General features: G+C 44.4%; 1 protein-coding gene across 5 annotated transcripts in view; it reads left to right on the top strand.

The window, feature by feature from the left end:
* Window positions 1-17,490, top strand: part of focad (focadhesin) — a 334,365-nt gene that overhangs the window by 114,611 nt on the left and 202,264 nt on the right. For all 5 annotated transcript variants that reach the window (XR_011949158.1, XR_011949159.1, XM_072516930.1 and 2 more), the window contains 5 exons: window positions 7,975-8,183; window positions 10,035-10,295; window positions 15,116-15,220; window positions 15,459-15,560; window positions 16,343-16,473. Coding sequence is in view for 3 of the 5 variants with exons in the window: in XM_072516930.1 (XP_072373031.1) it covers window positions 7,975-8,183; window positions 10,035-10,295; window positions 15,116-15,220; window positions 15,459-15,560; window positions 16,343-16,473 (808 nt within the window). In the remaining 2 variants the exon portion in view is untranslated. The remainder of the gene's footprint in view (window positions 1-7,974; window positions 8,184-10,034; window positions 10,296-15,115; window positions 15,221-15,458; window positions 15,561-16,342; window positions 16,474-17,490) is intronic.

Raw genomic sequence — 17,490 nt, 5'->3', positions numbered from 1 at the left:
TCCTCTAGCGCGTTCAAACTGGGAAAGTTTTGTCTAAGAACAGATCCCCCATCCTTCTGATGCCTGCCCTCTGCCAGCTCTGGAACCCACCATCCATCTTACCGTCGACAAACCTGTGGTTGTTGCATATCGGGGTCCAGACTGACTCCACCTTCTTGTACCTCCTCCACTGTCCCCAAATCCGCAGTGTTGCCATCACCACCGGACTTGTGGAGTAGCGGGTCGGCGAGAACGGCAAAGGAGCTCCCAGACAAGTACCTTTACATGACGCCGCCTCCAGCCGCTCCCACGCCGCCTCCACCCCCCCCCCCAAATCGGCCACTTCCTAATCATGGCTATATTGGCCTCCCAGTAGTAGTTGCGAAAGTTTGGCAGTGCCAAGCCCCCTCCCCCTGGCTGCGCTCCAACAGCAATCTCCTTACTCGCGGGGTCTTATTCGCCCACACAAAGCCCGAAATGATCCTACTCACCCGCTTAAAAAAGGCCTTAGGACTGAAGATGGGGAGGCACTGAAAGACAAACAAAAATCTGGGGAGGACCGTCATTTTCACAGTCTGTACCCTCCCTGCCAGTGACAGCGGGAGCATGTCCCACCTTTTAAAGTCCCCTTCCATTTGCTCAAACAACCGGCTCAGGTTGAGCCTGTGCAGGGCATCCCATTTCCTGGCCACCAGTGTACCCAGGTGACGAAAACTTTTCTCTACCATCCTGAGTGGCAGCTCTTTCAGTCTCTTCTCCTGCCCCTTGACCTGGATCACGAACAACTCGCTCTTTCTTTCCGTCTTTTCTAACGCTGCTTGCAGGGTGACCAACCCCTCGGCTACAGCAACTTTCACCGTTGTCATCATTTCCAGTTTGATAGCATCCTTGAGCTCTTGGGGTTCCTAAGTTAGGAATTTCCTCCAGTCGATCACTGGGAGGTGTCCCAGCATATGGTCCGGAAGTTCTTTCTGCTCAGGTGTGGTTCGGACCTCGTCGCTTTGCGTGTTTGCCGGTGCCTCGGCCTTTCTCTCCTGGCTCTTGCTACCTTTGCCATCTCTTCGGCTCCTACAGATGTTGCTGCTTGGCATCCTTGTGGTGGTGTTGGAGCTGGGTGAGGGGTTTCTCCCCAATTTAGCGGCTGTTTTGGGTTAGTGCCTAAATTTGAGTTTCCAGGTGGATAGCCATCTTTCTTGCTTCCGTTCAGCATATTCCTGTCACTGGAAATCCCGTTCACTATGTGTTTGATGCTCCACTGCACCCTATCTTATCTATGACTGATTCTGCACAACAGGAATTGGCCAAATGTTTGGATGGGTTGCTGAAAACAGTTCTGAGTGAGTTTTCTACATACATGGTGAAGGATGCCTTCCGTTTCAGGAGGATGAATATATGTGACCTGTATGTCAATAGCAATGGCGTTCGATGTGTGTATTCAGTCTTACTGGCCTATTCACTAATGTGCCGCCCAAGGAAGCCATGGACATCTGAGTCATACCACTTTATTATGGGAATCTCGATGCGCTGCCATTTTTTGAATCGGTATTCATTGCACTTAAGGCAGCACGGTGGCATAGTGATTAGCACTGCTGCCTCACAGCGTCAGGTATCTGGCCTTGGGTGATGTTGTGTTTGGTCCTTTGTACTTCACGAGGGAACTCACCAACACTTTGACTTGTCCAATTCAGAATCTTTTATTGAGTCTCGTGTGGTAAGATAGCAATCTGATACAGAGCACGTTATCATGGAGTCTGCTAACTACTCCTCTGGAACTTGCAGTTGTACTGACCATTCACTTGTATGTCTTATTACCCTCACAATCTTCTTCTGAAGATGGACGGATGTGTCTCCCTTTATAGCGGGGTCACAGGTCTGGAGGCCGCGTGGCGTGTCTGTAATGCCACCTGCTGGTTGGAGGTCGCACATCTTCCGACTGTGATATAGCCCATAGACATATCACCACAGGTGTCTGTCTGTGCAGAGTTTGCACTTTCTCCCCGGGCCAGTGTGGGTTTCTTCTGGGTGCTCCAGTTCCCTCCCACAATCAAAAGATGTGCGGGTTAGTATTGGTCATGCTGAATTGTCCCTTAGTGTCCAGGATGTGTAGGTTAGGTTACGGGGTTATTGGAATAGGGTGGGATGAATGGGGGGTGGGTCGTGGACCTGGATGAGGTGCTCTTTCGAAGGGTCGTTGCAGACACAGTGGGCCGAATGACCTCCTTCTGCACTGTCAGGATTCTATGATTCTTTAAGAACTTAGCAATTTGCGCAGTTGAGTTTAGCTTTGAGGACACTATGCATGCCCAAATCAATAACTTTGCCGCAGGATCCCCTCTAGGCCCAGCACTCGGGTTTTCATTGGTTTCCACAAGAAACCTGTTTTCAATGAATTGAGCCCTAACCTTGCATATTTCCGTCATGTAGTTGACACATTTTGCTTTGTTTGAATCCACAGCTGCATGCAAGAATTTCCTTCCACACCTTTGAGCTCCTCATCCGCACTCAAATTCATCTTTTGAAATGAAGCAGCCTAATGAGCTCCCTTTCCTCAACATGTTGGAGAAATCTTCTCATGGGCTCTTGACCATTGGCTACCACAAGCTTACCTACACTGGCTAATATATGTGTTGAGATGTGCTGTTGAAAGTGTGATGAGATGGGTAGAAATTGGCCTGGAAAGAAGAACTGCAATAAAATAAAATCTTCTGCACCACAACAGCAGGAGAGAAGTTCCAAGTTGTGGTGGAAACCAAATAGACTTTGTCGTGTTATGTACTCTGGGATAACACAGGCTGCAACTGGATGCAGCTTTAACCAAAAGATACTCCAGACCTTGAATTTAGTTCAATCTGATTTATTGAACCAGTAGCACAGTTAGCACAGTTCTCTATGAGTTCGACCCTCTGCTAACCTAAGTGTGGTTACTCTGTCTGACTGAACCAGACTAGCTCTTTGCCATGTGCTGGAGGTGTGATACTGTACATACACCCTGACTCACTCTGTAGATGTTCATCAGTGGAAAGAGGCGGAGTGTGAGTGCCTCGTGCCTTTTATAGTGAGATACCACCCCTGAGTGTCCTGCCTGCACATTGGTCATGTCCTGTTCTCTGTGTTCATTAGCTGCCTGTCTGTGCCTGTCTGTATATCATTATCTGCATGTCTGCATATCATGACAGACTTGAAACTGCGGATGACCTCGAAATATAAGATATTTCTTCAGCTATTCAGAGGAGATTGACTTGCCCTCTCCAGGCTGCCCCCTTCCAATTCTGATCCTGGAACTTTGTTTCTCTCTCCACAGATGCTGTCGGACCTGCTAAGTATTTTCAGCAAGCAGTTCATGTGAGAGCAAGCATTAATTTTATTTTCCATTATAATCTTGAATTCATCAACAAAAATTCCCGCTTGCTCTCAAGTAAGAAAACCGCTTTGTTGATTGCTTCATGTGTTTTTGGTATGTAAACCAAAGAGTGAAACCGTGGGTCAGCATGCCCTAATGCTAAATACGAGAGAGAGAGAGAGACTTAATCCTGTGCAGCTCAAGAGAAGTATTCATAATCATATTTGGCTTCCTTTCTCATTTTGTGGCAGTTAGAGATACACCAGACAGTATTACTTCGATCATATTCGGGAATGGTGAAGAATATTTGACACTTGGGCCTATATATCTGGCTAAATGCATGATGGAAGCATGGAGGATATCAGTGCCCGTGACGCTTCGGCGAGGAGGGATATCTGCAAATGGGAGTATAAAATCAGTAAACCAGAATTTATTGACAAGATAAAAATGATCATTACTGAATATCAACACTTAGGGCGGGATTCTCCTGCCACGTTCGCCCGGCGACCGGAGAATCCCGCCCGAGGCCATTGCCGGCGTCCCGCCCGTGGCGTTCTTATGGTGGGTGGGGCAGAACAATCCAGCCCTTAGTTATATTCGAATATTTTCTATTCCAATGCAATGTATTGAAACTTCGTAGGCCACTTTGTATGTCGTCAATCCACTTATGCGATCTGAGTAACGTTCTATGTTAGTTGCTTGATTCAGTTGTTTGATTCAGCAAAGTCCTTAATTACAAAGTTACGTTTGTCCAAGTCTGTGAGGGGGAAAAATATATTTGTGGTGTACCACTCATGCATTGCAGTAAATGAGACTCATTAAATGGTAATAGTCCATTTGCCTACAAAAAACAAAACCCATACAAGTGCATACACATAAAATATTGTAATTGCCTTTTTTTTTTAACATCAAAAATTCCAGGCAATGTCCTTCATTAAAAACTCTGTTGCTTAGACGGCAAAGACCAAACCTGAATGAAATACTTCAGGCTGATGCCTCCTATATTTCCCTTGACAATTTAATTAGGCAGAAACATTTTCTGAATGGTAGTTTGTTATCTGTAACCACAACCCAAAACCTTTTGAAATTTAGATTGCAAACCTGCAGGAAAATTGCTTTCCTGTGAAGGATGAACAGTGGGGTGGGGGTGTAATTCAAATTGAACTTTTCATGTTTTAGATAGATCAGTACAAAACATGGCATACTTTATATTTTACAGGTCTTGGGGCCTAATGATCCTGATTTTTAAAAAGCTGGACCTCTTCCAAATTACCCCTCAGATATGAAATGCGGACTTTTCTTGTCATTCTCAAAAAACAAGCCTTTTTAAGTATCACTTGGTTAAACTTCCTCAGGAGATTGTTTAATAAAACCCACTGGTGCAATCTGTTTTTTTGACAATTTTTGATGAACAAAAGTGGATTATTAAAAATTAATTCATGGGATGTGGGCATTGCTGGTTATGCCAGCATTTATTACCCATCCCTAATTGCCCTGGAGAATGTGGTGGTGAGTGGCCATCTTGAACCACTGCAGTCCCTGAGGTGTAGGTACCCCACTGTGCTGTTGGGGAGGGAGTTCTTGGATTTTGACCTAGCGACAGTGAAGGAACAGCGATATATTTCCAAGTCAGGGTGGTGAGTGACTTGGAGCGGCCATTCAAGGTGGTAATGTTCCCATGTATCTGCTGACTGTCTTTTTAGATGGAGGTGGTCGTGGGTTTGAATGATGCTAAAGAGCCTTGGTGAGTTTCAGTAGTGCATCTTGTATATGGTACACACGATTGCCACTGTTCGTCGGTAGTCGAGGGAGTGAATGTTTGGAAGGGATGCTAATCAAGCTGGCTACTTTGTCCTGGATGGTGTTGAGCTGCTTGAGTGTTGTTGGAGCGGCACTCACCAAGACAAGTGAACAGTATTCTATCACACTCGTGACTTGTGCCTTGTAGATGATGGACAGGCTTTGTGGAGCCAAGAGGTGAGTTGCTCTCCTCAGGATTCCCAGCCTCTGACCTGCTCTTGTTGCCTCAGTATTTATATGGCTAGTCCAATTCAGTTTCTGGTCAATGGTAACCCCAAGAATGTTGATAATGGGGGATTCAGCAATGGTAATGCCATTGAATGTCAAGGGGAGATGGTTAGATTTTCTCTCGTTGGAGATGGTCATTGCCTGGCACTTGTGTGGCACAAATGTTAGTTGCCACTTGTCAGCCGAAGTCTGGATATTGCCTTGCTGCATTTGGACAAGAATTTTTTCAATATCTGAGGAGTCGTGAATGGTGTTGAACATTGGCAGTCATCAGTAAAATCCCCACTTAATGTTGTTTCACAGTGCCAGGGACCCGGGTTCGATTCCTGGCTTGGGTCACTGTCTGTGCGGAGTCTGCACATTCTCCCCGTGTCTGCGTGGGTTTCCTCTGGGTGCTCCGGTTTCCTCCCACAAGTCCCAGAAGATGTGCTTGTTTGGTGAATTGGACATTCTGAATTCTCCCTCAATGTACACGGACAGATGCCGGAATGTGGCGACGAGGGGATTTTCACAGTAACTTCATTGCAGTGTTGTCTACTTGTGACACTAATAAAGATTATTATTATGATTATTCTGACTTTATGATGGATGGAAAAACATTGATGATGCCACTGAAGATTGGGTCCAGGACACTATCTCAATGGAGGCCTGCAGTGATGTTCTGGAATTGAGATGATTTATCCCCAACAATCACAATCTTTGCGCTAGGTATGACTACAACCAGTGGAGGTGTTTTCCTCCTGATTCCCATTGACTCCGGTTTTACAAGGGCTCCTTGATGCCACACTTGGTCAAATATGCCCTGATGTCAAGAATGGCCACTTTGACCTCGCTTCTGGAATTCAGCTTTATGTGACCATGTTTGTAATGAGGTCAGGAGCTGAGTGGCACTGGGGGAATCCAAACTGCGCGTGAGTGAGCGGGACTGTTGCTAAGCAAATGCTGTTTGATAGCACTGTTAATGACTCTTTACACCACTTTGCTGATGATCGAGAGTAGGCTGATGGGGTGGTAAATGGTCGGGTTGGATTTGTCCTGCATTTTATTTGTGTACAGGACATACCTGGGCAGTTTTCCACATTGCTGAGTAGTTGACAATGTTATAGCTGTACTCGAATGGCTTGGCTAAGGGTTCTTGTTTATGATATAGAAGCTCTGTGTTAATGAACGGCCTGTGTTAATGAACAAAACTGTTAAGGGAACTGCTGGATTCTCTTTCAGACTTTATCAGAAAGCTTGCCTGAAGATTTTGCCACTCAAATTGGAATTAGAAAGAGTGAGCTGGGTTGAGTATTGAGTCTAACAAAAATAAAAAGGTTAAAATTAAGCAATAGGTTCAAAATTTAGTTTTGTGTTTATCCTTTTTGTTGTTTTAGCGCTGGGTTATTATATGCACTTTTAAAATGTGAGACCTGAGCCTCCTAGTTTGTTTATTTTCTCCTACTCATGAAATGTTAATTCCCTCCCCAAACTCCAAATGTCAGATTTCTTAACCTGTCTTTCCCTTACTGTGCCCCTAACCCGTGTGTCCGAATTATAGAATCGACATGATACATCAGAATTCATCAGAATTCAGTGAACATGCTCAATACAATTGTGCAAATGCTGATTTGATCTGGGTTATTCTACAGAAGGTTAATATGCCACGTATTCCATGTAACATTTTGAATTTTGCACAAAATAAAAGAGCTTTGTTCATTAGATATTACACTGTCCCTCTTAAATGTATTGGAATCTAGTAGGCTTCACGGAGACCTTGTGTAAAAAAACTGTTTGACAGATAAACCTCTTTGTTAACACAATGAAGGACAGTTGTACTAAGTTTTAAGAATAATAGATGATTATGTTGAAAGTATCATGCCTACACTAATAAGAATGAATAGGATACAACAAAGGATTTCTCATTACAACTTTTATTACTTAAAGGTATGTCATTACATTGAAATCAAGGCTGTCCAATTTCGTCTTAGCAATCAAACTTCAAAGCTAAGGCAATTTAGAAATGTTTGTGCTTTGCATTCTTATTTGTCTTGTTTGATTGTTGTATGTCTGGAAGTTTGAAAAGGACGGTTCTTAGCACTATTGGTTCATTTGTGGTCAGACCAAATTCTGTTATCATAAGTAGCTGGATGTATATGAAAATTAATGGGAGTATAGAGTAAAACTTTCTGTGTGGCCCCAACTCTACTCCCAAAGGCTGTGTGGTTGACAGAGCGACTTTGCAATGAACAGTTGCTTTTGAAAAAGAAAATCTGCATGTGGCTGTGTGGGAAAGCTCCCTTTTCATTGTGATCACTGCTAGCTCACCCATGTTAAAAACTCATCTACAGGTACTGATTATAACCATGTAACTTCATAATCGTGATTCTGGTATTGCCACCAATCTGAATAAAACTTCAATGTGAGTAAAGAAAATTGAAACCTACTACTGTCAATATAGTTTTATTGAATGCCACACTAGTCACAAATAAACTTCATGATTGACAGTAACATTTTTTGCACTGTCCAGGATAAATTAGTTTAACAATGGTCTCACCTCCTGCACTTTGGAGGCTTTTTCCTCGGTTCCTGTGCTTGTTCATGATTTTCTGTGCAAAATAAAATGTAACTCTTTCTAATCTTGACAGCACTGAAGATCCTGTCTGTGCCACCTGTGCTCAATTTACACAAGGCAGCCCTGACCCTGGTGATGCCATTACTGCAGATAGCATCTTCTACAGCGGTTATGAATTGTACATCAGATGCAGAGGTTGCGCCAGTCAACCAGCAACTGGCTGTGAAACTCCTCGATGTTATACAGAATAAGGAAGTGAAAGACTTTGCTCACGGACAGAAGGTGAGGAAGAGAAGATGATTCCTGTGACATTTTGATTTATAAAATACTGGAATGAGTAAAGACTATGGGCGGAATTCTCCAACCCCCTGCCGACCGCGTGAATCGGCGGCATCGGCGCCGGCGTGGTTGGCGTGGTGCCGGTCGGGGTATGCGCCGACTCTCCGGCCGAGGCAGGCGCGTCGATTCTCCGGCCCGGCTGGGCCGAGTGCCATCATCAAAAAGTTGAGTCCCGCTGGCGCCGTTCTAACATCCTCTGAGCCGGCAGGACCTCGGCGTTGAAGGGTCCGGGGGCGGCCTGTGGGTGGGAGGGGGGGTCCGACCCCGGGGGGGGGGGGCCTCCGTAGTGACCTGGCCCGCGATTGGAGCCCACCTATCGGCGGGCCGGCCTCCTTTCCTCTGCGCTGGCTCCTGTAGCCCTGCCTCATTTGGCGTCGGGGCCAGCGCAGGGAAGAAGGCCACTGCACATGTGCTAGTTGCCGCCGGCCCAACTGCGCATGCGCGGACCCTGTGGCGCCGGTTTCAGGCCGGGATCAGCAGCTGGAGCGGCGTAGGCTGCTCCAGCGCCGTGCTAACCCCCTGTGGGCCACAGAATGGGGTCCCGGAACGGGCACCGATGCCAGAGTAAAACACTCCCGTTTTTACTCCGGCGTCAGCACTTAACCGCCCGATGGGAGAATCCCGCCCGTTATTTTATCTGAAGGAAACTCATCCATTATTTAATTGATATTTTTGTTTTAACAACACCAACTTGTGAAGCACCTTGGGAAAAGAGTGGTACAAAAAATACCTTGATAGGAAGCTATCTAAAGAGACATTCGGGAAAATGACCAAAAACTTTTTCAAAGAGATAGGTTTTAAATAACATCCTACTAGAAGAAAGAGAGAGTGTTCGAGAAAAGGCGCGGTTTAAGGAAGGAATTCCAGAATTTCGGGCCTTGGAGCTGGAATCAAGACATTGTATGTTTAATATGATTTAGACATCTAAACTTAGTTGGAAAAGCCTGAGCTCTCACATTGAGAACAATTAACAAGACTGTGGTTACAAATTTTACATTTAATATACGCGCAACGTTTAAAGGAATATTTAAATTTTACATTTCTCACCAAAAGTCAAGTTGCTTCATATTCAATTAATTGTTTTAATCTACTGTGATTGTTATGTAAGTGAACTTTCATCACAATAAAATCTGACAACATAAATGCAATAAAATAGAAGACAGGTTTAGATAAAGGATCTGGATCGGCGCAGGCTGGGAGGGCCGAAGGGCCTGTTCCTGTGCTGTAATTTTCTTTGTTTTTTGTTCTTAAATAAGCAGGTTATTTGTTTTGAAAAGGGGAGGTGAGGGATGAATGTTGGCTTGGACACCAGGAGAATTACCTTCTTTTTGAATACAGTATAGTACACCAGACCATGTAGCTAGTGCCCTGTACTTCACTGAATTTTCAGCCTAGATTAAATACCCTGGGGTCCTGGAGGGGCAAATCCTCATTTTGGGAGAGGGGAGTTTCCAGGTACCGTTGCCTTCGAAAACAATTTAGTTGCATGTCAGTCAACCTTCGGTGAAATTTGGTTGATAAGATCGTTGCTGGAGATTTAATTTGGAGGAGGCCCATGGCAGGGACAATGTAAACCTAAATTCAGAAAAGATTCTCATCAGGTTGGAATTTTTTGTCAATTTAATGTTTGTTAAATTTGGAAGAAAGGTCCTCTTTCTTCATTCTCACTTACCAGCTCTTTTTGATAATATGCTACCAAGTGTCAACAATTATGGACAATAATTGTTCTTTGATAGTTTTCTGTTACATGTATAGGTGCTATAACCATGTTTTTCCCCCCCCTCCCCAATTTAGGCTTCTTGTGAACTTGTCTTTCCCATAACCAATTGGTATAAAACTGTCTTTGCAACTTGGAAACTCTTGGATGGTTTCAGTGTGGATGTTAATGCTGCTTCTGTTTGGCTGTCTTCTATCAAATCAACACTGGCTCTAAATGACAAAGTTCCCGAACACATTACTCTTCTGATTGCCTGTGTAATTTTAAAAGAGGATGGAGAGTGCCTTCGCAGGGCTTTGGATACTGTGACCGAATTGGCTAAAGCTGATCCTTCTCAGGTAACAATTCTGCTGTCGCCAAACATATTCGAAGAATGTTAGCAAAGAGCAGTTTTACAAGACAGTGATTCCACTAATGCAACTGGTTAGTCAAAAAGTGAATGTTGGGTGAAATACTTTACACCTTAGAATCCATAGAATCCCTACAGTGCAGGAGGAGACCATTCGGCCCATCTAGTTTGTACCGACTCTCCGAAAGAGCCCTCTACCCAGGCCCACTCCCCTGCCCAATCCCTGCAACCCCCTGCATTGATCATGGCTAGCCCACCTAACACACACATCTTTTGGCACAAAGAGGCAACTTAATATGGCCATTCCACCTAACTTGCACACATTTGGACTGTGGGAGGAAAGCAGAGCACCCGGAGGAACCCATTTAGACATAGAGAGAACGTGCAAACTCCACACAGACAGTCACCCAAGGCCAGAATCAAACCTGGGTCCATGACCCTGTGAGGCAGCAGTGGAACCATTCAGTACATTGCTGTCCCGTTGCTACCAGGAATCACGCTTATATTTGTACCTTGAATGAACAAAGAAAAATTACAGCACAGGAACAGGCCCTTCGGCCCTCCAAGCCTACGCCGATTCAGATCCATAATCTAAAACTGTCGCCTATTTTCTAATGATCTGTATCCCTCTGCTCCCTGCCCATTCATGTATCTGTCTAGATACATCTTAAATGACGCAATCGTGCCCGCCTCTACCACCTCCGCCGGCAATGCGTTCCAGACACCCACCACCCTCTGCATAAAGAACATTCCACGGATATCTCCCATAAACTTTTCCCCTCTCACCTTGAACTCGTGAACCCTAGTAATTGAGTCCCCCACTCTGGGGGAAAAAACTTCTTGCTTTCCACCCTGTGTATACCTCTCATGATTTTGTAGACCTCAGTGAGGTCCCCCCTCAACCTCCGTCTTTCTAATGAAAATAATCCCAATCTACTCGACCTCTCTTCATAGCTAGCGCCCTCCATACCAGGCAACATCCTGGTGAACCTCCTCTGCACCTTCTCCAAAGCATCCACATCCTTTTGTAATGTGGCGACCAGAACTGTACGCAGTATTCCAAATGTGGCCGAACCAAAGTCTTATACAACTGTAACATGACCTACCAACTCTTGTACTCAGTGCCCCTTCCGATGAAGGAAAGCATGCCGTATGCCTTCTTGACCACTCTATCGACCTGCGCAGCCACCTTCAGGGTACAATGGACCTGAACACCCAGATCTCTCTGTACATCAATTTTCCCCAGGGCTTTTTCATTTACCGTATAGTTCGCTCTTGAATTGGATCTTCCAAAATGCATCACCTCGCATTTGCCCTGATTGAACTCCATCTGCCATTTCTCCGCCCAACTTTCCAATCTATCTATATTCTGCTGTATTCCCTGACAGTCCCCTTCACTATCTGCTACTCCAGCAATCTTAGTGTCATCTGCAAACTTGCTAATCAGACCACCTATACCGTCCTCCAGATCATTTATGTATATCACAAACAACAGTGGTCTGAGCACGGATTCCTGTGGAACACCACTAGTCACCTTTCTCCATTTTGAGACACTCTCTTCCACTACTACTCTCTGTCTCCTGTTGCCCAGCCAGTTCTTCATCCATCTAGCTAGTACATCCTGGACCCCATGAGAGTTCACTTTCTCCATCAGCCTACCATGGGGAACCTTATCAAATGCCTTACTGAAGTCCATGTGTATGACATCTACAGCCGTTCCCTCATCAATCAACTTTGTCACTTCCTCAAAGAATTCTATTAAGTTGGTAAGACATGACTTTCCCTGCACAAAACCATGTTGCCTATCACTGATAAGCCCATTTTCTTCCAAATGGGAAAAGATCCTATCCCTCAGTATCTTCTCCAGCAGCTTCCCTACCACTGATGTCATGCTCACCGGTCTATAATTACATGGATTATCCCTGCTACCCTTCTTCAACAAAGGGACAACATTAACAATTCTCCAGTCCTCCGGTACCTCACCCGTGTTCAAGGATGCTGCCAAGATATCTGTTAAAGCCCCAGCTATTTCCCCTCTCACTTCCCTCAGTAACCTGGGATAGATCCCATCCGGACCTGGGGACTTGTCCACCTTAATGCCTTTTAGAATACCCAACACATCCTCCCTCCTTATGCCGACTGGACCTAGAGTAATCAAACATATATCCCTAACCTCAACATCCGTCATGTCCCTCTCCTCGGTGAATACCGATGCAAAGTACTCGTTAAGAATCTCACCCATTTTCTCTGACTCCATGCATAACTTTCCTCCTTTGTCCTTGAGTGGGCCAACCCTTTCTCTACTTACCCTCTTGCCCCTTATATATGAATAAAATACTTTGGGATTTTCCTTAACCCTGTTTGCTAAAGATATTTCATGACCCCTTTTAGCTCTATTGATTCCTCGTTTCAGATTGGTCCTACATTCCCGATATTCTTCCAAAGCTTTGTCTGTCTTCAGTCGCCTAGACCTTATGTATGCTTCCTTTTTCCTCTTACCTAGTCTCTCAATTCTCTTACCTAGTCTCACAATTTCACCTGTCATTCATTGTTCCCTAATCTTTGCATTTCTATCCCTCATTTTCACAGGGACATGTCAACCTCCCTTTATAAGCCTCCCACATATCAAATGTGGATTTGCCTTCAAACAGCTGCTCCCAATCCACATTCCCCAGCTCCTGCCGAATTTTGGTATAGTTGGCCTTCCCCCAATTTAGCACTCTTCCTCTCGGACCACTCTCGTCTTTGTCCATGAGTATTCTAAAACTTACGGAATTGTGATCACTATTCCCAAAGTAATCCCCGACTGAAACTTCAACACCTGGCCGGGCTCACTCCCCAACACCTGGCCGGGCTCACTCCCCAACACCAGGTCCAGTATGGCCCCTTCCCGAGTTGGACTATTTACATACTGCTCTAGAAAACTCTCCTGGATGCTCCTTACAAATTCTGCTCCATCTAGACCTCTGACAGTAAGTGTATCCCAGTCAATGTTGGGAAAATTAAAATCTCCTATCACCACCACCCTGTTGCTCCTACATCTTTCCATAATCTGTTTACATATTTGTACCTCTATCTCGCGCTCGCTGTTGGGAGGTCTTTAGTACAACCCCAACATTGTTACCGCACCCTTCCTATTTATGAGCTCTGCCCATATCGCCTCACTGCTCGAGTCCTCCATAGTGCCCTCCTTCAGCACAGCTGTGATTTCCTCTCTGACCAGTAATGCAACTCCTCCACCCCTTTTACCTCCCTCTCTATCCCGCCTGAAGCATCGATATCCTGGGATATTTAGTTGCCAATCATGCCCTTCCCTCAACCTAGTCTCAGTAATAGCAATAACATCATACTCCCAGGTACTAATCCAAACCCTAAGTTCATCTGCCTTACCTACTACACTTCTTGCATTAAAACAAATGCGCCTCAGACCACCAGTCCCTTTACGTTCATCATCTGCTCCCTACCTACTCTTCCCCTTAGTCACAATGACCTCATGATCTAGTTGCTTACAGGCTTTAGTTACTCCCTCCTTACTGTCCACTAACCTCCTCATTTGGTTCCCATCCCCCTGCCACATTAGTTTAAACCATCCCCAACAGCGTTAGCAAAAGCACCCTCAAGGACATTGGTTCCAGTCCGGCCCAGGTGTAGACCGGCCAATTTGTAGTAGTCCCACCTCCCCCAGAACCGGTCCCAAAAATCTGAACCCCTCCCTCCTGCACCACCTCTCAAGCCACGCATTCATCCTGCCTATTCTTTCATTTCTACTCTGACTACCACGTGGCACTGATAGCAATCCTGAGATTACTACCTCTGAGGTCCGACTTTTTAACTTGGCTCCTAACTCCCTAAATTCTGCTTGTAGGACCTCATCCCGTTTTTTACCTATATCATTGGTGCCTACATGCACCACGACAACTGGCTGTTCACCCTCCCCCTTCAGAATGTTCTGCAGCCGATTTGAAACATCCCTGACCCGTGCACCTGGGCGGCAACTTACCATTCGGGAGTCTCGTTTCCGACCACAGAACCGCCTATCTACTCCCCTTACAATTGAATCCCCTATGTCTCTAGCCCTTCCACTCTTTTTCCCGCCCTTCTGTACAGCAGAGCCAGAGCCACGGTGCCATGAACCTGGCTACTGCTGCCTTCCCCTGGTGTGTCATCTCCCCCAACAGTATCCAAAGCGGTATACCTGTTTTGGAGGGAGATGACCGCAGGAGACACCTGCACTGCCTTCCTGCTTTTTCTCTGCTTTTTGGTCACCCATTCCCTTTCTCCATCAGCAATCCTAATATGTGATGTGACCAATTCGCTAAACGTGCTACCCACGACCTCCTCAGCATCGCGGATGCTCCAAAGTGAGTCCATCCGCAGCTCCAGAGCTGTCATGCGGTCTAACAAGAGCTGCAGCTGGATACACTTCCCGCACGTGAAGGAGCCAGGGACATCAGCCACGTCCCTGAGCTCCCACATTGAGCAAGAGGAGCATAACACGAGTTAAGGAGTTATTCACTTTAGCAATGCCTGAAATATGAAATATTTCTGCTTCAAATACTGGCACTGGTTATTCAAGCTGACTATTAGGAAATTTGATTTCTGCCTTCAATTAGTGTAGTTTTTTTTTAAATGAGTGAAATAAGTAATTTACCTACTTCGTACTGAGTCATTTGAATCATTGTTTTGGAGAAGAAGCAATTTCAACTGTTCTAATTTATTAGTTGTGTGCTGAAGTGAGTAAAATTATTCAATGAATAATTGTTTATGTACAGTAAGTAATCTGATAGTTCCATTCCTTTTCATTTGCAGGTACCACATCTCATTTCTGTTTTGATGTTTAAATTGGGAAGACCACTGGAACCTACCCTGCAAATGACTATTCTTTACACACTTCCTGCTCTGGGCACACACAAGGTTTGTGTTAAGAAGTAACATTCATCTCATTAATGAAAATACTTGCTTACTTGCAGGATAAATAAACAAAATGTATATTCAGTTAGGATTCATAAATGAAGTGGAATTAAATGATTGTAAACTGTGACCCATTTCAGACATTGGAGGTCAAAAGGTGGATTGAGTATCTTCAGACAAGAATTGTACATACATAACTAAAAAGTTGACTTCTAACTCTTGTCTTAACTTCTGATATTAGGTTTGTGTTGCTCAGATAATTCGTGCCTTACAAATGCTGTGGAAAACAACAAAACTTAAAGCCGTATCTCTGCGCCTTATGACAATTCTATGGGAAAATCAGGTGAGGAAACTTTGCCAGGTCAACACTCAAAGTTAGAAAACTGATGAAAAAAGTTAAGCACACATGCAGTGTGGACTTTCAGCAGTATGCAATGTGCAGCAAAAGCCCAAAGTGAAGACTGGCCATTTTGTAAATAGAGAATTGAAATCCATGGCTCTCAGTCTATTGTGAACATTGTACAGTGAGCAGAATTGACCAGATGTTTAAATGATCAAATTGTTGAGTGTTTTATGTTGCTTGATTTGGATAATGAGTTGCATAAATTATTTTGAATGGGCTCTTTATATAATCCAGTGTTTTCATTCAGTAAAACTTTTTTTCCAAATTGTACTGTCTTGCATTTAAGTGTGGGTACTCCATTTTCTATGAATTTAGACCGAAGTTTACAACACTCTAGTGTTGCAGCCTGTTGTTTTGGTGAATTGCTAACATTTTGTGTTTCTGTGAATGCAACGAGTCAGGCTGTAGAGCTCCTCATGTACATCATCCTCTCCTGAGCTGCAAGGTTAAAAAGTCAAAATGTTCTATCACCATTTGAAAATTATACAGTGGCTGGTATCTTGCAAACCTAATATGTTCCAACACCGATCAAAATATAGTTTTCTGTTAATATTTATGAGAATAATGTTTCTTCTGCCCGGAGTTTTTTTTCATTAATGTATGGCATCGACCAAGAATGTTCAACTTTGAAGTTTTATGTATTCTGTATTTCCAAGTGCTATTTCGTTAATTATTTGTGCAGAGTCCTTTGCAACTACAATTTCATTTTGCTCACTTCTTAGGACCGTGTCTATCCAGAGCTACAGAAGTTCATGGCATTAGTTGATGTGCCATCGATGTCACTTGCTAAGGAAGATCAATGGGAACAGATGATAGCCAAAGCAGCATCAATCAGGGACATATGCAAAAAGAGGTGAGCATGCTCTCTATTGTGAGACGGAATATTGTATATTGCTGAAAAAAGGGCCATGTTGTTCAAGCTTTTCATCTTGCACTCATCACGACAAACACAAGAATGCCAAATTTCAAACGACAATTTATACTGCAGAAGAAAAGGGCAGCACGGTAGCATTGTGCATAGCACAATTGCTTCACAGCTCCAGGGTCCCAGGTTCGATTCCTGCTTGGGTCACTGTCTGTGCGGAGTCTGCACATCCTCCCCGTGTGTGCGTGGGTTTCCTCCGGGTGCTCCGGTTTCCTCCCACAGTCCAAAGATGTGCAGGTTAGGTGGATTGGCCATGATAAATTGCCCTTAGTGTCCAAAATTGACCTTAGTGTTGGGTGGGGTTGCTGGGTTGCGGGGATAGGGTGGAGGTGTTGACCTTGGGTGGGGTGCTCTTTCCAAGAGCCGGTGCAGACTCGATGGGCCGAATGGCCTCCGTCTGCACTGTAAATTCTATGATTGGTTGACAAGTCAAATCTGACACCTTCTGAGACTGGCTTTCACGGAAATATACAGTTGCCTGCAAGGATTTCTTTACTCTCCTTGATGCAATTCTACTTTTGAGTTGGTGCAATCTAATGCATTCCCTTTATTTGATGTACTAATGAGAAATCCGCTTATTGGTTCTCTACTTCTCTCACGAGTCAATAAATATATTCGGATTTGTATAGTTCCACAAACTATAAGACTGGTCTTTTTCAGCAATCTTGTGAAAAGGACCCTCACCATTTGCTCACTTTGCAAGTTCGATGCAGAACAGAGCATATCAAAGTTATTCTGAGAGATAATTGGATTGGATTTTGTTTATTGTCACGTGTACCGAGGTACAGTGAAAAGTATTGTTCTGCGAGCAACTCAACAGATCATTAAGTACATGAAAATAAAATAAAAAGAAAATACATAATAGGGAAACACAAGGTACACAATGTAGCTACATAACACCGGCATCGGGTGAAGCATACAGGAATGCAGTATTAATCAGGTCAG

This window comes from Scyliorhinus torazame, chromosome 9 (genome assembly GCF_047496885.1).
Source record: "Scyliorhinus torazame isolate Kashiwa2021f chromosome 9, sScyTor2.1, whole genome shotgun sequence".
Classification (NCBI taxonomy): domain Eukaryota; kingdom Metazoa; phylum Chordata; class Chondrichthyes; order Carcharhiniformes; family Scyliorhinidae; genus Scyliorhinus; species Scyliorhinus torazame.
This window is presented reverse-complemented; position numbering and strand designations above follow the sequence as displayed.